This window comes from Mobula birostris, chromosome 21 (genome assembly GCF_030028105.1).
Source record: "Mobula birostris isolate sMobBir1 chromosome 21, sMobBir1.hap1, whole genome shotgun sequence".
Lineage (NCBI taxonomy): Eukaryota > Metazoa > Chordata > Chondrichthyes > Myliobatiformes > Myliobatidae > Mobula > Mobula birostris.
Genome location: NC_092390.1, coordinates 35572986 through 35592585, shown reverse-complemented (window position 1 = coordinate 35592585; position 19600 = coordinate 35572986). Strand labels below are relative to the sequence as shown.

At 41.5% G+C, this 19600-nt stretch overlaps 1 protein-coding gene across 5 annotated transcripts in view; it reads left to right on the top strand.

Annotated features, from left to right (window-relative positions):
* LOC140185722 (kinesin-like protein KIF20B) overlaps window positions 1-19600 on the top strand; it is a 92160-nt gene that overhangs the window by 6524 nt on the left and 66036 nt on the right. For all 5 annotated transcript variants that reach the window (XM_072239297.1, XM_072239298.1, XM_072239299.1 and 2 more), the window contains exons 2-6: window positions 3664-3820; window positions 9270-9368; window positions 9460-9579; window positions 18440-18575; window positions 18669-18853. In XM_072239297.1, coding sequence (XP_072095398.1) covers window positions 3665-3820; window positions 9270-9368; window positions 9460-9579; window positions 18440-18575; window positions 18669-18853 — 696 coding nt within the window. In that variant the 5' untranslated portion in view covers window position 3664. The remainder of the gene's footprint in view (window positions 1-3663; window positions 3821-9269; window positions 9369-9459; window positions 9580-18439; window positions 18576-18668; window positions 18854-19600) is intronic.

Here is a 19600-nt window from a genome sequence, read left to right as displayed (position 1 = left end):
TTAAAAGGGACTTGACCTCATAATTCATCCAAAGTTTCCGGTTAGGGAATACCCGGATTGTCTTACAAGATACACAGTCCTCCATGCATTTCCAAATGAAGTCTGTGACAGCTGAGGCATACTCATCGAGGTTAGCTGCCGAGTCCTTGAATACTAACCAGTCCACCGATTCAAAGCAGTCACAGAGGACCTCATCTGTTTCCTCTGTCCAACACGACACTACTTTTGACACCGTGACCTCCCACTTCAGTTTCTGTTTGTAAGCCGGGAGGAGGAGTACGGCCTGATGGTCCGATTTTCTGAAGTGAGGTCGTGGGACGGAACGGTAGGCATCCTTGACTGCTGTGTAGCAGTGGTCAAGTATATTCGGGCCTCTAGTGGTGCAGGAGACAAGTTGGTATAACTTTGGCAGCGCCTTTCTGAGGTTGGCCTGGTTGAAGTCCCCGACTATAATGAGCAAAGCCTCCGGATATCTGGTCTCAAGTTCACTGATGTCGGCATACAGTAGGTTCAGAGCACAGTCCACGTCTGCCTGGGGGGGAATGTAGACCGCTGTCAGTATGACTGAGGTGAATTCCCGTGGCAGATAGTAGGGACGACACTTCACTGATAGGTGTTCCAGGTCCGGGCTGCAGGAGCTTGTCAGTGCCACTCTGTCCGAGCACCACGCAGTGTTGATCAGTAGGCAGACACCTCCTCCCCTCGTCTTGCCCGAAGACGCTGTGTTGTCCGTACATTGGATCGAAAATCTCTCTAGTTGGATGGCACAGTTGGGGGTGGCAGGGGAGAGCCGGGTCTCGGTGAAACAATACACAGCAGTTCTGCATCTCCCTGCAGTAGGTGAGTCTCCCTTTAAGATTATCCACCTTGTTCTCTATGGCTTGCACATTAGCTAGTAGGATGGTGGGCATAGGGACTCTGAAGCCCCTCAGCTTCAATCTGACCAGCAGCCCAGCTCTTTTCCCACGCTTCCTCGGTAAATAGTGCATCTTTCCAGGTTTCTATTGATGCAGTGTGTTGTTGTCAGCTCTTTGAGAGTATAGAATACTCCCAATAGAGTAACTGCTCCCTTCCTGTTCCTGACTTCCACCCATACTGACTCAAAAGAGGATCCTGCTACATTACTCACCCTTTCTGTAGCTGTAATAGTATCCCTGACCAGTAATGCCACCCCTCCTCCCCTCCCCCCCCCAATCCCTTTTAAAGCACTGAAATCCAAGAATATTGAGAATCCATTCCTGCCCTGGCGCCAGCCAAATCTCTGTAATGGCCACTACATCATAATTCCTTGTATGTATCCAAGCTCTCAGTTCATCACCTTTGTTCCTGATGCTTCTTGCGTTGAAGTACATGGACTTTAGCCCTTCTGCCTTACTACCTTTACACCCTTTATTCTGCTTCTCTTTCCTCAAGGCCTCTTTATATGTCAGATCTAGCTTTACATGCACTATACTTGCAGTTCTCGCGTGACCTTTATCCTCCTCCACCTCACTATCTGCTCTAACACTGTGTTTCCCATCCCCCTGAATATCTAGTTTAAACCCTCCTCCAAGCAGCACTAGCAAACCTTCCCGCAAGGATGTTAGTTCCCCTCCTGTTCAGGTGCAACCTGTCCCGTTGGAACAGGACCCACCTTCCCTGGAACAAGGCCCAATTGTCCAGAAACATGAAGCCCTCCCTCCTGCACCAACTCCTTAGCCACGTATCTAGCTGCATTATCTTCCTATTTTTAGCCTCACTAGCACGTGGCACGGGTAGCAATCCTGAGATTACAACCCTGGAGGTCCTGTCCTTCAACTTTGCACATAACTCCCTAAACTCTCTTTGCAGGACCTCCTCCTTCTTCCTATCCACTTCTCTGGTCCCTACATGGACCACGACATCTGGCTGCTCACCCTCCCTCTTGAGAATACTGAGAACTTGATCTGAGATATCCGTTGTATTACATCTTTTATGTTATCATCCTTTTACTCAGCTTGTCCATGTTTATCTAAGCATTTTTACATTCTCAGTGCTTGCAATCTTGTGCATTATAACATCATCAGCAAACCTGGATTTCTGGTGCTCCCTGGCCAAATTGTTGATGTAAGCTATGAAATAGTGGGGCTCCACACACCAAAGAATACTTCACTACACACAAAGTGTGAACTTGAGAAGGGTCCATTTATTCTTTCTTCAATTTCGGCCTGAAAGCCAATCTTCTAAAACAAAAAAAATCAAATAAGTCAACTACTTGGATGTCCTTTGTTTTCCAGTGACTAATATATCCAGCGGGTTTTTTTTGAGTTGTCTTCCAAGAATGGCTTAGTGTGGAATGAGCTACAAATACAATATAGAGTGGCTCATTGTGAGGCCTGGAATTGAGGGCTGAGGTAAGCTATTTGTTACTGCAATGTGAGATTCCTGGCAAGTCGGGTGAGCGCAGGCCATTTGTTGAATCTGGCGGTGGGTGAAATTCATTATAATCATTTCAGTAAAATGTATTCCTACAAGTCTAGAGAGAAACACTGTTACAGCAAAGCATGATTTTGGAAGTACAGTGTCTCTGATTACTTGGGCCATCGGTTAATCAGGACAGCCACTTATTTAAGGCAACTCTTAAAGAACAAAAACTAATTGAGAAGATAGCTGGGGCTTCCTTTGTTTATTTGAGACTCTAAGCTAATGTGTACAGAAGATTTGCAGAATAGTTTCTAACTAGCATCAATAACATGCTCTTGCTAAACCGGGCTTTGAGCGAACAGATTTCAAATAGCATCAGTTGCTTGAGTTTGTGTTCAAAATGCAGTTGCTTTTGGCACTGATAGTTGGTGAGAAATAAGCAGTAGACAATTCAGAACTGTTTTGCTCACTGCAATTTCAAGCATATGCCAGAAACAACTGAGAGTAAAAATGTAATGATTTTTCTGTTTCATCAAGGTAGGAACAATAAGGAATTCAATATATTGACAATCCTCTTGAATGTTACAATGAAAATGAAGATTTGGAAGAATCAATCATCAAAAGGATTGTATAAAGGCAGTCCATTATCTGCACTAGCTGTCATCACAGATTTTGTTCATTTACAGTCAACCAAAAGAACACTGGATGGATTCCTCCGTTGATAACTATTAGGGACATGCACTGCTTTATAGAACTGTAGTAGTATTGGTAGTGTTCTAAATTATTTCAGGTTTCATTTAAATATATAATTTGTTAATCAGTTAAATAGGAGTTTGTCTTTTTAATACCTTTTTAACTATTTACATGAAACTGGCTAATTGGGGTTGCCCGCTTAATTGGCCAAACTGTACTGGTCCCGTTGTGTTGCATTTAACTGGAATCCATTGTATTGAAATTTAATACCAGTTTGGGTATTTACAGACTTGAGCAATGGTGCCTCTTAGTTGCATCTAGAATTCACTGTATTTCCTCAATTCACAAATCTTTATTGTAACTCCATTGATTTCTTTTGTGGGAATGTGTGACTTGGGATGCTTTTTGATTATTACATTCAGCATGGGACTCTGCATATATTTTGGCAAGTACTTACGTAATTTTGCTTAACAAGCATCTTCCATGAATGCATCACTTTTGCAAATCACTTGCTGGTTGTATTAGAATTGTGATCACACTATATATGTAGAAAATGCAATCTCATTTGACTATTTGTTTCCTTTCTAGAATGGAACCAGTGCTCAATTCCAAGTTCACATTTTTAGAGTCACATGAGATTGTGAGTGATGATCAAGAGATTCCTACGGCGGAGGATTTTTCTGACATTAGAAAGGATTTGATTGATGAACTTTGCAGGGAAGAAAGTTCAAGTACATCACACTTGGTAAATATGAAATGGCCAGAAGCCATAATTATGTGAGTTCGAATAGAACTGAGTTTCTTTGGGCTTTTTTTCAAGCAGCTTTTCTATACTCACAGTGAAGGTCCAATTTATACATTAAGGCTTTCATTCCCTTGGGATTATACTTTGAAATTCTATTAAAAAATTCTCGTCATTTCAGTTTCTCATTTAATTCGACATAGTGCACAGAACATTGAACATTACAGCACAGTATAGGCCCTTCAAACCAAGCCGTTGTGCTGACCTTTTAACCTACTCTAGGATCAGTCTAACACTTCCCTCCTATATAGCCCTTCCATTTGTTTCTATCATCCATGTGCCTAACAGCTGCTTAAATGTCCCTAATGTATATGTAATGGCTGCTACCACTACTCCTGGCAGGGCGATCCATACACTCGCCACTCTGCTTTTTTAAAAAAAAAAACCTGTGACATCTTCCTTCCCTCCCCATACTTTCCACTTATCACCTTAAAATTATGTCCCCATCATATTAGCTACTTTTGCCCTGGAAAAATGTGTCTAACTATCTATCCGATCTATGCCACTTATCTTGTGTACCTCTGTCATTCTCCTTTGCTCCATAGAGAAAAGCCCTAGCTCGCTCGACCATCTACCCTCATAAGGCATGCTCTTTAATCCAGACAACAGCCTGGGAAATTTCCTTTGCATCCTTTCTGAAGTTTCCACATACTTCCTATAATTAGGCAACCAGGACTGTACCCAATATTCCAAGTGTGGTCTACCCAGAATTTTATAGAGCTACAACATTACCTTATGGCTCTTGAACTTAATCTCCTGCCTAATAAAGGCCAACTCACCATGCACCTTCTTAAACACCACATCAGCATGCGCAGCAACTTTGAGAGATCTATGGACGTGGGCTCCAAATCCCTCTGTTCCTCCATATTGCCAAAATTCCTGCTATTAACCCTGTATTCTGCCTTCAAATTCAACCATTCAAGTGAATGATTTCACACTTTTCTGGGTTGAATTACATCTGCCACTTTAGCCCAGCCCTGCATCCCGTCAATGTCTTGTTGTAACCCATGATAACCTTCTACACTATCCACAACACCACCAACCTTTGTGTCAATTACAAACTTACTAATCCTGCCGTCCACTTACTCATCCAAGTCAGTTATGAAAATCACAATGAGCAGGGGTCCAGGAACAAATTCCTGCGGAGTAGTACTGGTCAACAACCCCTAGGCAGAATACATTCCGTCTACAACCACCCTCTGCCTTCTATGGGGAGGCCAATTCTGTATCCACATGGCCAAGTTTCCCTGGATCCCATGCAATGTTCCCTCTAATTTGTAATGACCAGTGTGCGCAGAAATTTTGTGTGGTGTTTTTTTTTTTTTTTTTTTTGCAACATGCATGCACTGAATAATTTCTTCAATAAAAACAGTATAAATAAGCCAGTTCAAAAACCTGCAGACAAATCGTCGCAAACTACACATTGTCAACAGTGTCTGCATCAGAAACCGGAAAAGGAAATGTGATCGTATACGAACGTGAAATATACCTAATATACCTAACATCCCAATAAGGCAGAGGGTGACAACCCTTTGTGCACAGTTTAAACTCCTTTGTGTGCTAGTAGCAAAAGATGTGTGTGCGCACACACACACCTTAAAAGGAACACTGATCCCATGCCTCCTGACTTTCTGAATGAGCATAACCTGGTGAACCTTAACAAATGCCTTACTAAAAATCCATATACACCACTTCCACTGCTCTGCTTTGATAAATATGCTTTGTCACATCCTTGAAGAATTCACTCAGGCTCGTGAGGCTTGTCCTGCCCCTCACAAAGCCATGCTGACTATCCCTAATCAGATTGTGCTTCTCCAAAAACTTGTATATACTGTTTAAGAATCTTCTCCAATAATTTACCCACCACTGAAGTAAGAGTCATTTGTCTAATTCCCAGGATTATCCATACTCCCTTTTTTTTTGAACAAAGGAATAACATTTGCCACCCTCCAATCATCCTGAGGATACAAAGATGATTGCCAAAGGCACATTCTCTTCCTTTGCTTCCCTTAGTAACCTGGATTATATCCTGTCTGGACTCAGAGGCTTGATGTTTTTCAAATGTTTCTCTTAATGCTTTTCAAAAATTCCAGCACATCCTCTCTCTTACTGTCAACATGTTCAGTGAATACTGAAGCAAAGTATTCATTAAAGACCTCCTCTACCTCTTCTGACTCCAGGCACGTGTTTCCTCTTCTATCCCTCTTGAATAAGGCTAACCCAATCCCTGAACTATTGCCCAATTTTGTCATATAAAATGATTAATCAGCTTAATAAAATTGGTACCTTTATACCTTGATTTGCTGTCTAAAAATTCTTCGAATTGATTGATTTGCTAGACGTTATTGTGTGCCTGATTGCAAGATACATAGGATAAGACTAATCCATCCCCTGAACTCTATATATTGTCAGCAGAATTCTTGAAGGTTATCAACATGAGTGAGGAATGAAGAACATGAATAATCCATGTGCTATAAAGCATTAATGATGTCCTGGTTTAACTAATAAGGAGCAAATGATCTCCAATATATGAATGCCTAGCTGCTTTCCTTAATACTTAATTGTATTGCCATTGGTAAAACCAGCCATTCCAAATCCTTCATTTGATATCTTGGGTTAATCATTGATCACCACCTTAAAACAAGGTAAGAACATAATGACAACTTACTTCACTGACGGAGGACACAAATTGGGTATTTTCACACGAGATGCTGCAGATGGAGGAAATCAGAACAGCACGCAAAATGCTGGATGAACTCGGCTGGTCAGACAGCATCTATGAAAATGAATAAACAGTTGATGTTTCGGGTCGAGACTCTTCATCATAACTGGAAAGGAAGGAGGAATACACCAGGATAAAAAGTTGAGGGGTGGGGGAAGGAGGATAGCTGGAAGGTGATATGTGAATCCAGGTGGGTGGGAAAAATATAGGGCTTGAAGGAGGAATCTGAAAGAGGAGAGTAGACAATGGGAGAAAGGGAAGGAGGAGCACCATGTGGAGTTGTAGGCAGGTGAGGAGAAGAGTAAGGAAGCCAGATAGGGATTAGAAAAAGAGGGAAGGGGGAGGGAAAATAAAAAAAAAAAGAGGAGGCCATGGAGCGACATGTCAGAACAGGAATGAAGATAGGACTTTAAGTGGTTGCCCACCAGAAAATTCCAGTTTTAGCAGATGGAGTAAAAGTGCTTGACAAAGCTGTCCCCCAATTAACATTGGGTCTCCTCAATATAGAGGAAGCTGCATTGGGAGTAGTGCATACAATAGACGACCCCAACAGATTTGCAGGTGAACTGTTGCCTCACCTGGACAAACTGCTTGGGGCCCTAAATTAAGGTAAGGGAAGAGGTGAATGGGCATGTACAGCATTTCTGTCACTTGCAGTGATATGTGCTGGGGGAGGTTAGTGGGGAAAGATAAATGCACAGGGAATCACAGAGGGAGCGATCCCTGCAGAGACTGGTGTATTTTGTTAAAAGGTCACCTGATTCTCCATGATCACAGCATCACCTCTCAGATGTACATTTTAAGTGTATCAATCTAAATACTTGAGAGGGTGTGGAACAACCCTTAAGTTTAACATTAATTAGAACACAGTCTTTAATAGGTCCCCATTAACTGGCTTAACGATTTATTTCTTACATGCAATGTTCCCTCTTAAGGCTGATTTATACTTGTGTGTACTAGCTTATGCTGTAGCCTACACAAGTGAGCTACGCCGTTGTGAGCATTTATACCTGTGCGTTGGTGTGTCTGCATCGCTCTGCAATTCACCACCAAAATGCTAGTTGGCGGTGGGGTTTCTATGCCACTGTGTTGAGTTTCTTCGTGTTGAAACTCAAACTTCAAACAATGGCGACTGAAACTGAAGGAGGGTGAATTTTCTCTATGTACAGTGTAGTGTCACTTAACAGAATCAGGAATTTTGAGCCAAAATTGATTTGTCAAAAAAAATCAGCATGTACACGCATGCGCACACACCTGCCCATGCAAGGCTTCATGGTCATGATAGACTTTCTCGGAGTAAACAAGTTTAAAGCGAGCATCTTTTTCTGTAAAAGTGAAAATCCTCTTTCAGTTAACGAAAGCAGGTACTAATGTAGGTCTTTCGTAAAAGCAAAATGTGTCCTCCATAATTTCGGAGTTCTGTAAAGCTTTATGAAAAGCATTGCAGCCAGAGTTGCTATCAAGCGGACCGATCACAGTTGTTTCGGTCTGCATTGCTGCGACACAGTTACATTTTGGGAGAGGTGCGCATTAGGCTACGGCGTAGGGTTTGCGTAGAGTACAGTGTAGGGTTCACGGCTACGCCGTACCTACGGCGTCGATTTGACACACACGTATAAATCAGCCTTAATTTGTAATGACCAGTGTATGCAAAAACCTTGTGCTGTGAAATTTTTTGCCAGTGACAACAACATAACGTGCACTGAATTTTTTAAGTGGAAGTAAACCTGCAGCTATTCTAAGGATAATAAACTACCAAGTCCAGTTTGTTCATTGTTTAAAAGAAATAAAACAATACACAATTAATGAGACTTATTTCTCATATACAATAGGACAGCTTGTGATAATATCAATCTTTTCCCATGTTTTTAAAGTTGTTTGAAATGGTCAAAAAAAACTTATAAATTTACAAAGCAAGTTCACCCGTTCCTAACTTCGAGAGCTTTCGGTGTAGCAGTTTCTGCTGTTTCATTAAGCCATTCCGCTTTAAATGAACTAGCAGTTCTTTTGCACTGAACATACTTTGCTTCTTTGGAATTAGGCATGGTGAATCAATGATTTCTTCAATTGAAGCTGTTCTAAAATCTGCAGTTAAATCATCACAAAATCCATGTTGTCAACAGCGTCCGCATCAGAAACGGGAAAAGGAAATGTGATTGTGTATGATCATGAAATAAACTTAACATGCCAATGAGGTAGAGTGACAAACTTTAGTGCACAGTTTAAATTACTTGTGTGCACTAGTTGCAAAAGATGTGTGTGCATGCACTCCCCTGAGGTAACATTGCTGACTTAAGTAGTTTATTCTGAATGTGTACTACTGCAAGCTTCCCCAGCCCTCTTGGACATAATCTTCCTCATTAATCAGAATCTTGAGGGAAGCTTGTTGCCTCGAATACATTATTGGGACTGCTGTCTCATGGATGCATCCTCAAACCTAATTGGGATGGTTAATAAATGTTAGTTTCTCTCCAAGTTGCATCTCAGCTTCCATGAGCATTGGATATTTTTCATTTAACAACAATATTTCAATCCTTTTTACTGCTGTAGTTATTCAAGAAAACCTATTCTCCCAAGGGCATATAGGAATGGAAATTTAAATGTGGATTCTGCAAGCATTGGTTATGTCCTGAAAATTACTTTAAATGCATCCTTACCATTTATTTTTAGATTCCTGAACGAAATTCTTCAGTTACAAAGGACCATATGAGTGTTTATCTTCGTATTAGACCTTTTACAGAAGCTGAAATTGCACAAAATGAATCTCAGGTTGGTTGCTATAATCACTAACTAAATTGAATGAAGAATGCTTTCTTTATAAATATGAACATCTGATGTATTATTTTCACATCCTTCCTAGGACTGCGTGTTTATAGAAAACTCAACTAGTGTGATTCTAAAAGCACCACAAAGTTCCTTAAGTTCCAGATGCAGTGATCGAGGATTTGGCCAGATGGCTCAGCGCTTTAGATTTTCCCACGTAAGAAAATTAAATTTATGTACATTATGGTACGGTGTAATGGTAATCTTGAACAGACTAATCTATGACTTTAAGTGGAACTTGCCTATTTGGTAAGATCCTTTTAAACGTGCTTAGTTTTCTAATTACGCTTGTTAAGATTTTGGCTCTGATGTCTAAATCTTCTAAAACTAAGGTTTTCTTGGGCATAAAAAAATTTGGAAATTCACTTTTGTGTAACAAATTATTTTGATTTTTAAAAAAATAGTTCTGACTGAATGCGATCAAATGAATTGGTTTGGATCCAATTTCATATGAAGCTTAATACTGAAAGAAGTAAGATGGGCAGCAAAAACTTCACATGTAAATTGTAAATTTGGTGACCTAGAGAATTTTGTTCGATCTTTGCTATGCTGTGATTTTCATCAAGAGAGTGAATTAAATTTTGTACTTGTGGGGTACAAGTTATGCAGTAATGATGTAATTAATGCCTTAAATAGGGGGCAGAACCAATTCTGTACTTCTCAAGATAATTCCATCCTTCTCCCAAATAATAAACATCTTCATCATGAAGGGTCACAATAATATCACTGTAAAGATCATGTAAAAAAAATCATTTTTATGTATGGATTGAAGCGCAGGCATATGGACGTCAGTGAGTTAGACTGGTAGGAGGATTTAAAAGAAGACAGTTTTTTCCTCAGTGGTTTCATCGAGGCATGACTGTGCAAGCACGTGGACGACAGAGCTAGACAGGCGGGAAGGATTTAAAAGAAGACAGCTTTATAGAGCGGGTGATGGGTAGAGGGACACAGAGTAGGAGGGCTTTGGTCCAACGGGGCTTTGGCGATAATTATTCGAGGAGATGTAAGCTACTTGTGAGGGACATGAATTATGTCTTTGAGGCCGGTGTTCTGTACTGGGTGTCAGATGTGGGATGTCCGGGAGACTTCCAGCCTCCCAGGCAGCCACATCTGCGCCAGGTGCATCAAACTGCATCTCCTTCGGGTCTGGGTTAGGGAACTAGAGATGCAGCTTGATGACCTTTGTCTGGTCAGGGAAAGTGAGGAGGTGATATAGAGGAGAGTAATCACACCAGGGCCTCAGGAGACAGATAAGTGGGTAACAGTCAGGAGAGGGAAGGGCAAGAGTCAGATACTAGAGAGTACCCTTGTGGCTGTCTCCCTTAACAATAAGTACTCCTATTTGAGTACTTTTGAGGGAGACAACCTACCTAGGGGAAGCAACAGTGGCCATGCCTCTGGCTCAGAAGGATAGGGAAAGGAAGAGGATGGTAGCAGTGATAAAGGACTCAATAGTTAGGGGGTCACACAGGTGATTCTGTGGACGCAGGAAAGAAACACGGATGGTAGTTTGCCTCCCAGATGTCAGGGTCCGGGATGTTTCTGATCGTGTCCACGATATCCTGAAGTGGGAAGGTGAACAGCCACAGTCGTGGTACATATTGGTACCAATGACATAGGAAGAAAAAAGGAGGAGGTCCTGAAAACAGACTACAGGGAGTTAGGAAAGAAGCTGAGAAGCAGGAAATCATAGGTAGTAATCTTGGGATTACTACCCATGCCATGCGATAGTGAGTATAAGAATAGAGTGAGGTGGAGGATAAATGTGTGGCTGAGAGATGTGTGGCAGGGCACAGAGACTCAGATTTCTGGATCATTGGGATATCTTTTGGGGCAGGTGTGACCTGTACAGAAAGGATGGGTTGCATTTGAATCCCAGAGGGATCAATATCCTGGCAGGAAGGTTTGCTTAAGGCTATTGGGGAGAGTTTAAACTAAAATTGCTGGGGAGTTGGAACCGAACTGAAGAGACGGAGGAAGGGGCGGTTGGTTCACAAATAGAGAAAGCTTGGAGACAGTGCGAGAGGGAGAATAGGCAGGTGATAGAGAAGGGATGCACTCAGACTGATGGTTTGAGATGTGTCTTTTAATGCAGGAAGCATCATGAACAAAGTGGATAAGCTTAGAGCGTGGATCAGTACTTGGAGCTATGAAGTTGTGGCCATTACAGAGACTTGGATGGTGCAAGGGCAGGAATGGTTACTTAGAGTTCCAGGCTTTAGATGTTTCAGGAAGGACAGGGAGGGAGGCAAAAGTGGTGGGGGTGTGGTACTGCTGATCAGAGATAGCTGCAGAAAAGGAGAAAGTCATAGGTGGATTGTCTACTGAGTCTCTGTGGGTGGAAGTTTAAAAACAAGAAGGGGTCAATAACTGCTGGGTGTTTTTTTTTATAGATCTTCCAATAGTAAAAGGGCCATTGAGGAGCAGATAGGGAGACAGATTCTGGAAAGGTGTAATTATAACAGGGTTGTCGTGGTGGGAGATTTTAATTTCCTAACTATTGATTGGCATCTTCCCAGAGTAAAGTGTTTAGATGGGGTGGAGTTTGTTAGGTGCGTTCAGGAAGGTTTCCTGACACAATATGTAGATAAGCCTTCAAGAGGATAGGCTGTACTTCACATGATCACAAGACAAAGGAGCAGAAGTAGGCCATTCGGCCCATCGAGTCTGCTCCGCAGCTCCACCATGAGCTAAACTATTCACCCATCTAGTTCCAATTTCAGGCTTTTTCCCCATATCCCTTGATACCCTGACTAATTAGATACCTGTCAATCTCCTCCTTAAACACCCTCAATGATTGGGCCTCCACAGCTGTATGTGGCAACGAATTCCACAAATCCACGACCCTCTGGCTAAAAAAATTTCTCTTCAACTCTGTTTTAACTGGGTACCCTCTAATTCTAAGACTATGGCCTCTTGTCCTGGACTCACCCACCAAGGGAAACAACCTTTCTACATCTACTCTGTCCGACCCTTTCAACATTCGAAATGTTTCTATGAGATCCCCTCTCATTCTTCTATACTCTAATGAATACAATCCAAGAGCCGACAAACGCTCCTCATATGTTAGCCCCTGCATTCCAGGAATCATCCTCGTAAATCTCTGAACTCTCTCCAACATCAGTACATCCTTTCTAAGATAGGGGGCTCAAAACTGCGCACAGTATTCCAAATGAGGTCTCTCTAATGCCCCATAGAGCCTCCTCAACACCTCCTTACTCTTGTACACTATTCCTCTTGAAATGAATGCCAACATAGCATTCGCTTTCCTTACCGCCGATCCAACTTGGTGGTTAATCGTTAGGGTATCCTGCACGAGGACCCCCAAGTCCCTTTGCACTTCCGATTTTTGAATTTTCTCCCCATCTAAATAATAATCTGCCTGATTATTTCTTCTTCCGAAATGTACAACCGTACATTTGTCAACGTTGTATCTCATCTGTCATTTCTTTGCCCACTCTCCTAAACTGACTAAGTCTCTGCAACCTTTCCGTTTCTTCAACATTTCCTGCTCCTCCACCTATCTTGGTGTCATCTGCAAACTTAGCCACAAAACCATTTAATCCATAATCCAAATCATCGATATACATCGTAAAAAGAAGCGGCCCCAACACCGACCCCTGTGGAACACCACTAGTAACCGGCAACCAATCAGAATAGGATCCCTTTATTCCCACCCTTTGCTTTCTGCCTATCAGCCAATGCTCCACCCATTTCAATATCTTTCCTATAATTCCATGGGCTGTCATCTTATTAAGCAGCCTCATATGCGGCACCTTATCGAAGGCCTTTTGAAAATCTAAATACACAACATCCACAGCCCCTCCCTTGTCAATCTTATTTGAGATTACCTCAAAAAATTCCAATAGGTTGGTGAGACAGGATCTTCCCTTCATGAAACCATGCTGGCTTCGGCCTATCTTGTCATGCACCTCAAGGAATTTCATAACCTTGTCCTTGAGGATTGACTCCAATATCTTTCCAACTACTGCTGTCAGACTAATATGTTTGTAATTTTCTTTTTGCTGCCTCCTTCCTTTCTTAAATAACGGAACTACATTTGCGACCTTCCAGTCCTCCAGAACCATGCCAGAGTCTATTGATTCCTGGAAGATCAATTCCAATGCTTCCACAATCTCCAAAGCCACCTCCTTCAAAACCCTTGCGTGCACCTCATCCGGACCAGGAGACTTATCTATTCTTAGTCTGCTTAGCTTCCCAAGCACTTTCTCTCTAGTAATCTTGACTGTACCTAATTCTATTCCCTGATCCCTCTGGCTATCAGGTATATTGCTCATGTCTTCCACTGTGAAGACTGATGCAAAATACTCATTCAGTTCCTCCGCCATATCTTTGTTATCCATTATAATTTCTCCAGCATCATTTTCAATCAGCCCCGTATCTACCCTTGTCACTCTTTTACTCTTCATATAATTTAAAAAACTCTTAGTATCCTTTTTTAGGTTAATCGCCAACTTCCTTTCATAATTCATCTTTTCTTTCCTAATGACTTTCTTAGTTTCCTTCTGTAAGTTTTTAAAAGTCTTCCAGTCCTCATTTTTCCCACTAATTTTTGCTTCCTTGTACGCCGTTTCTTTTGCTTTTATTTTTGCCTTAACCTCTCTCGTTAGCCACATTTGTGCCATTTTTCCATTCATGATTTTCTTTTTTCTTGGAATATATTTTTCCTGCATTTTCCTTATTGTAGGAATTTCATCCAATTCTGCTCTGCTGTCCCTCCATTTAGTTTACTTTTCCAATCGACTTGGGCCAGTTCCTCTCTCATACCACTGTAATTTCCCCTGTTCCACTGAAATATCAATACACCTGATACCAGCTTCTCCTTTTCAAATTTGAAACTGAACTCAATCATATTATGACCACTACTTCCAAGGGGTTCCTTTACCTCCAGCTCCCTAATTGCCTCAGGTTCGTTACACAGCACCCAATCCAAAGCAGCCAGTCCCCTGGTGGGCTTCTGGACAAGCTGCTCCAAAAAGCCATCCTGTAGGCATTCTACAAACTCCCTCTCCTGAGACCCATTACCTTCCTGACTTTCCCAATCCACTTTCATATTAAAATCCCCCATAATTATCTTGACATTTTCCTTCTGACACGCTTTTTCTATTTCCAGCTGCAACTTGTAGTCCACATCCCGGCTGCTGTTTGGAGGCCTGTATATAACTGCTATTAGTGTCTTTTTACCCTTGCCATTTCTTAATTCTACCCATAAGGATTCTACCTCTTCTGATCCTATGTCCCTTCTTTCTATTGATTTGATATCGTTACTTACCATCAGGGCCATGCCACCCCCTTTACCTACCTTCCTATCTTTCCTATACACTGTGTATCCTTGGATATTCAGCTCCCAATCACATCCATCATTTAGCCATGACTCGGTGATGGCCACAATGTCATATCTTTTCCTTGATCTGGTATTGGGAAATGAACCGGGTCAGGTGTTAGGGGTCTCAGTGGGAGAGCATTTTGGAGATAATGATCATAATTGTATCTCCTTTACCATAGCATTGGAAAGAGATGGGAACAGACAAGTTAGGAAAGCGTTTAATTGGAGTAAGGAGAAATATGAATCTATCAGGCAGGAACTTGAAAGTATGAATTCGGAACAGATGTTCTCAGGGACAGGTACGGCAGAAATATGGCAAATGTTCAGGGGATATTTGCGTGACGTTCTGCGTAGGTACATTCCAATGAGACGGGAAAGGATGGTAAGGTACAGGAGCTGTGGTGTACAAGGGCCGTTGAAAATCTAGTCAAGGAGAAAAGAAAAGCTTACGAAAGGTTGAAAATACTAGGTAATGATAAGAGATCTAGAAAATTATAAGGCCAGCATAAAGGAGTTTAAAAATGAAATTAGGAGAGCCAGAAGGGTCAATGAGAAGGCCTTGGCGAGCAGGATTAAGGAAAACCCCAAGCCCTTCTACAAGTATGTGAAGAGCAAGAGGATAAGGCGTGAGGCAATAGGACCAATCAAGTGTGACAGTGGAAAAGTGTGTATGGAACTGGGGGAGATAGCGGAGGTGCTTAATGAATACTTTGCTTCAGTATTCGCTACAGTAAAGGACCTTGACGATTGTAGGGATGACTTAGAGCAGACTGAAAAGCTTGAGCATATAGTCATTAAGAAAGGGTGTGCTGGAGGCTTTAGAAAGCATTAAGTTGGATAAGACACTGGGACCGGACGAGATATACCTCAGGCTACTGTGGGAGGCGAGGGAGGAAATTGCAGAGCCTCTGGCAATGGCCTTCGCGTCATCAATGAGGACGGGAGAGGTTCTAGAGGATTAGAGGGTTGCAGATGTTGTTCCCTTATTCAAGAAAGGGAGTAGAGATAGCCCAGGAAATTATAGACCAGTGAGTCTTACTTCAGTAGTTGGTAAGTTGATGGAGAAGATCCTGAGTGGCAGGATTTATGAACATTTGGAGAGATATAATATGATTGGGAATAGTCAGCATGCCTTTGTCAAAGGCAGGTCATGCCTTACGAGCCTGACTGAATTTTTTGAGGATGTGACTAAACACATTGATGAAGGTAGAGCAGCAGATGTAGTGTATATGGATTCAGCAAGGCATTTGATAAGGTATCCCATGCAAGGCTTGTTGAGAAAGTAAGAAGGCATAGGATCCAATGGGACCTTGCTTCATGGATCCAGAATTGGCTTGCTCACGGAAGGCAGAGAGTGGTTGTTAGATGGGTCATGTTCTGCATGGAGGTGAATGACCAGTTGTGTGCCTCAGGGATCTGTTCCAGGACCCCTTCTCTTCGTCATTTTTATAAATGACCTAGTTGAGGAAGTGGAGGGATGGGTTAGTAAATTTGCTGATGACATAAAGGTTGGTGGTGTTGTGGGTAGTGTGGAGGGCTGTCAGGTTACAGCGGGACATCAATAGGATGCAAAACTGGGCTGAGAAGTGGCAGATGGAGGTCAACTCAGATAAGTGTGAGGTGGTTCATTTTGGTAGGTCAAATATGGCAGGATATAGTATTAATGGTAAGACTCTTGGCAGTGTTGAGGATCAGGGTGATCTTGGGGTCCGAGTCCATATGACACTCAAAGCTGTTACGCAGGTTGACTCTGTGGTTAAGAAGGCATACAGTGCATTGGCCTTCATAAATCATGGGATTGAGTTTAGGAGCCGAGGGGTAATGTTGCAGCTATATAGGACCCTGGAGTACTGTGCTCAGTTCTGGTCACCTCACTACAGGAAAGATTTGGAAACTATAGAAAGGGTGCAGAGGAGATTTACAAGGATGTTGCTTGGATTGGGGAGCATACCCTATGAGAATAAGTTGACTGAATTTGGCCTTTTCTCTTTGGAGTGACAGAGGATGAGGGGTAATCTGATAGAGGTATATAAGATGAGAGGCATTGATCATGTGGATAGTCGGGGGCTTTTTCCCAGAGCTGAAATTGTTGCCGCAAGAGGACACAGGTTTAAAGTGCTGGGGAGTAGGTACAGAGGAGGTGTCAGGGGTAAGTTTTTTTTAACGTAGAGATTGGTGAGTGCATGGAATAAGCTGCTGATGACGATTGTGGAGGCGGATACGGTAGGGTCTATTTAAGAGAATCCTGGATAGGTACATAGAGCTTAGAAAAAGGGCTATTCGTAACCCTAGGTAATTTCTAAAATATGTGCATGTTCGGCACAGCATCGTGGGCTGAAGGGCCTGTATTGTGCTGTAGGTTTTCTGTGCTTCTATAGTCTATTAGAACCTTCACCTGGCATTATTCTTACCAAAGTTGTGATATTGTTAATCCTTCATTCTACTTGCTTGATCCTATCTGTTGGTTGTGGGATTTTTGGCTTGTCTTACATGCTCTTTAGTTATATTTTGGTATTCCTGATCTATTCAAAACTCATTAAATTAGAAGTAGTTTACTGAAAGTAGTACCAAAGATATGTCAAACCCTGAGATTACAGGCTAGAAGGAATATAGTTCTGCTGCATGACCTATGTGACTTCAATACCAACAAGATTAATGTGGTCATTACTCCAAATTATGGAAGATGCATCTACATTCGGCACATTGGTATGGGCTGTAGTACTCAAGTGGATTGGTTTTTTTTTACTCTGTCAACTGTTTTCTTCAGGTTATGGCCAAATTGCTCATTGTTCATACTGTAGAGCCATTTTTTGATGATGGGTATTTGAAGCCAGCCAGCCAGAATACATTCTGTGGTTTGCTTCTGAGGCTCAACATTGGGAAGTACTGATCAATAAAGTGACAAAGGCAGGAAGTGAAAACTGAGCAAGAGATTTGTGTAAACGGGAGATAATCTGCAGATGCTGGAAATTCAAGCAACACACACAAAATGCTGGTGGAACACAGCAGGCCAGGCAGCATCAATTGAAGAAGTACAGTTGATGTTTTGTGTTGAGACCCTTCGTCAGGACAGAGATTTGTGTGCTTGTTTGTCTGCATGCCATGAGATGTCATGGAGTCGCATATCAGTGTTGAGGTTCCAGGGTCACTCCTTGATGACCCATGTTACCACCATTTGGAAGATACCTGGATTGTGATAGAAGAATTTGAGGGATTGACTCATGTGTATATTTCAGTGAGGATGAATTTGTCAGTTGATAGTTTTATCAGTTGAACAAATCCCAGTTTAAAACATCAGACCTCAGACTGACATTCTAAGGTGTTGATTGCAGTGATTTAGACAATGTTCACTACATCAGTTGTAAACTGAGATCAACTGTATGTTTGTGTGTCCTCCTCCTCCCCTCATGGGCTGAACAAAGTTTCACTTAAGTTGAGCATGAAACTGACCATGATCTGAATTATTAATCCATAATATAATCTTTGTATTCTCCTTGGTGTAAAGTATTGTAAAATGTGTATATGCCTATAAATTTTATTTTACTTGATGATTAGGTTTATACTATTTGATTTATGGTTTATACTATTTTAAAGTTGTTCCATTGGGACAGTAGCAGTATTGTTTCACTGGTTAGTGGAGGCTTTTAATTCTTTTATTTTTCCACCCCAGGTTTATGGGCCAGAAACCAAACAAAGAGAAATATTTGGAGCAGTTAAACCCTTTATTGAGGAAGTTCTGAATGGACAGAATTGTTTAATTTTCACTTATGGTGTTACCAATTCAGGGAAAACCTACACGTTTCAAGGTTTGGGTCTTTAAATACTTCTGCAGAAGGAATAAGTAGCTTCTCCTTTTCTTAATTGTTGCTCATAAAATTATTACTTTAATTTTGTTACAGGACCAGACCATGATGTGGGTATCATACCAAGGGCGATGAGTCTTCTATTTAAGAGTATTGAAGGAAAAGTTTATCAAAATATGAATATTAAACCACAGAGAAGTGCAGACTTCAGTAAATTAACAGACATACAAGTGAAAGAGGAGGAAACATTGAAGAAATCAGTACTTCACCTATTAAATGAGGTAACTCACTGAAGCTACCAGCTTTCTTTTGTTAAGTAATCCTGTGACGCATGAACAGTATTTACATTATTATGAATTCAAATTTAGTTGTTGCGTTTTATTATCGCAGATGGTAGTGAAAAATCTAATTATCTCCCTCTATAAGAGCTCTATGTACGTCTGTGTCATTTTTTCACAATGCTCAACCCAAATCCTGTACTAGGTGAACAAAGATAATTACAATTAAAATGCATACTCTCAGTGGCTACTTTATTAGATGCAGAAGTGTACTTATTAAAGTGGCCAAAGGTCTGTAACCCAGTGTCATCTCTGCTGCTGTAGCCCATCCACTTCCAGGTTCGATGCTCTTATGTACACCACTGTTGTAGCTCGTGGTTATTTGAATTACTGTCACCTTCCCATCTGCTTGAAGCAGTCTGACCATTATCCAATCTCATTAAAGCATTTTTGCCCACCCAATTGCCACTCACTGGATGTCTTGTCTTTCACAATATTCTCTGTAAACTCTGTAGACTGTTGTGCTTGAAAATCCTAGATCAGCAGAGTCTGAAATGCTCAAACCTAACACCAACAATCATTTTATGGTTAAAATCACTTGGACCACATTTCTTCCCCATTCTGATGTTTGGTCTGAACAACAACTGAATATCTTTACTATGTCTGCATGCCTTATACATTGAGTTGCTGCCACACACTTGGTTGACTAGTTATTTGCATTAATGAGCATGTGTACAGGTGTACCTAATA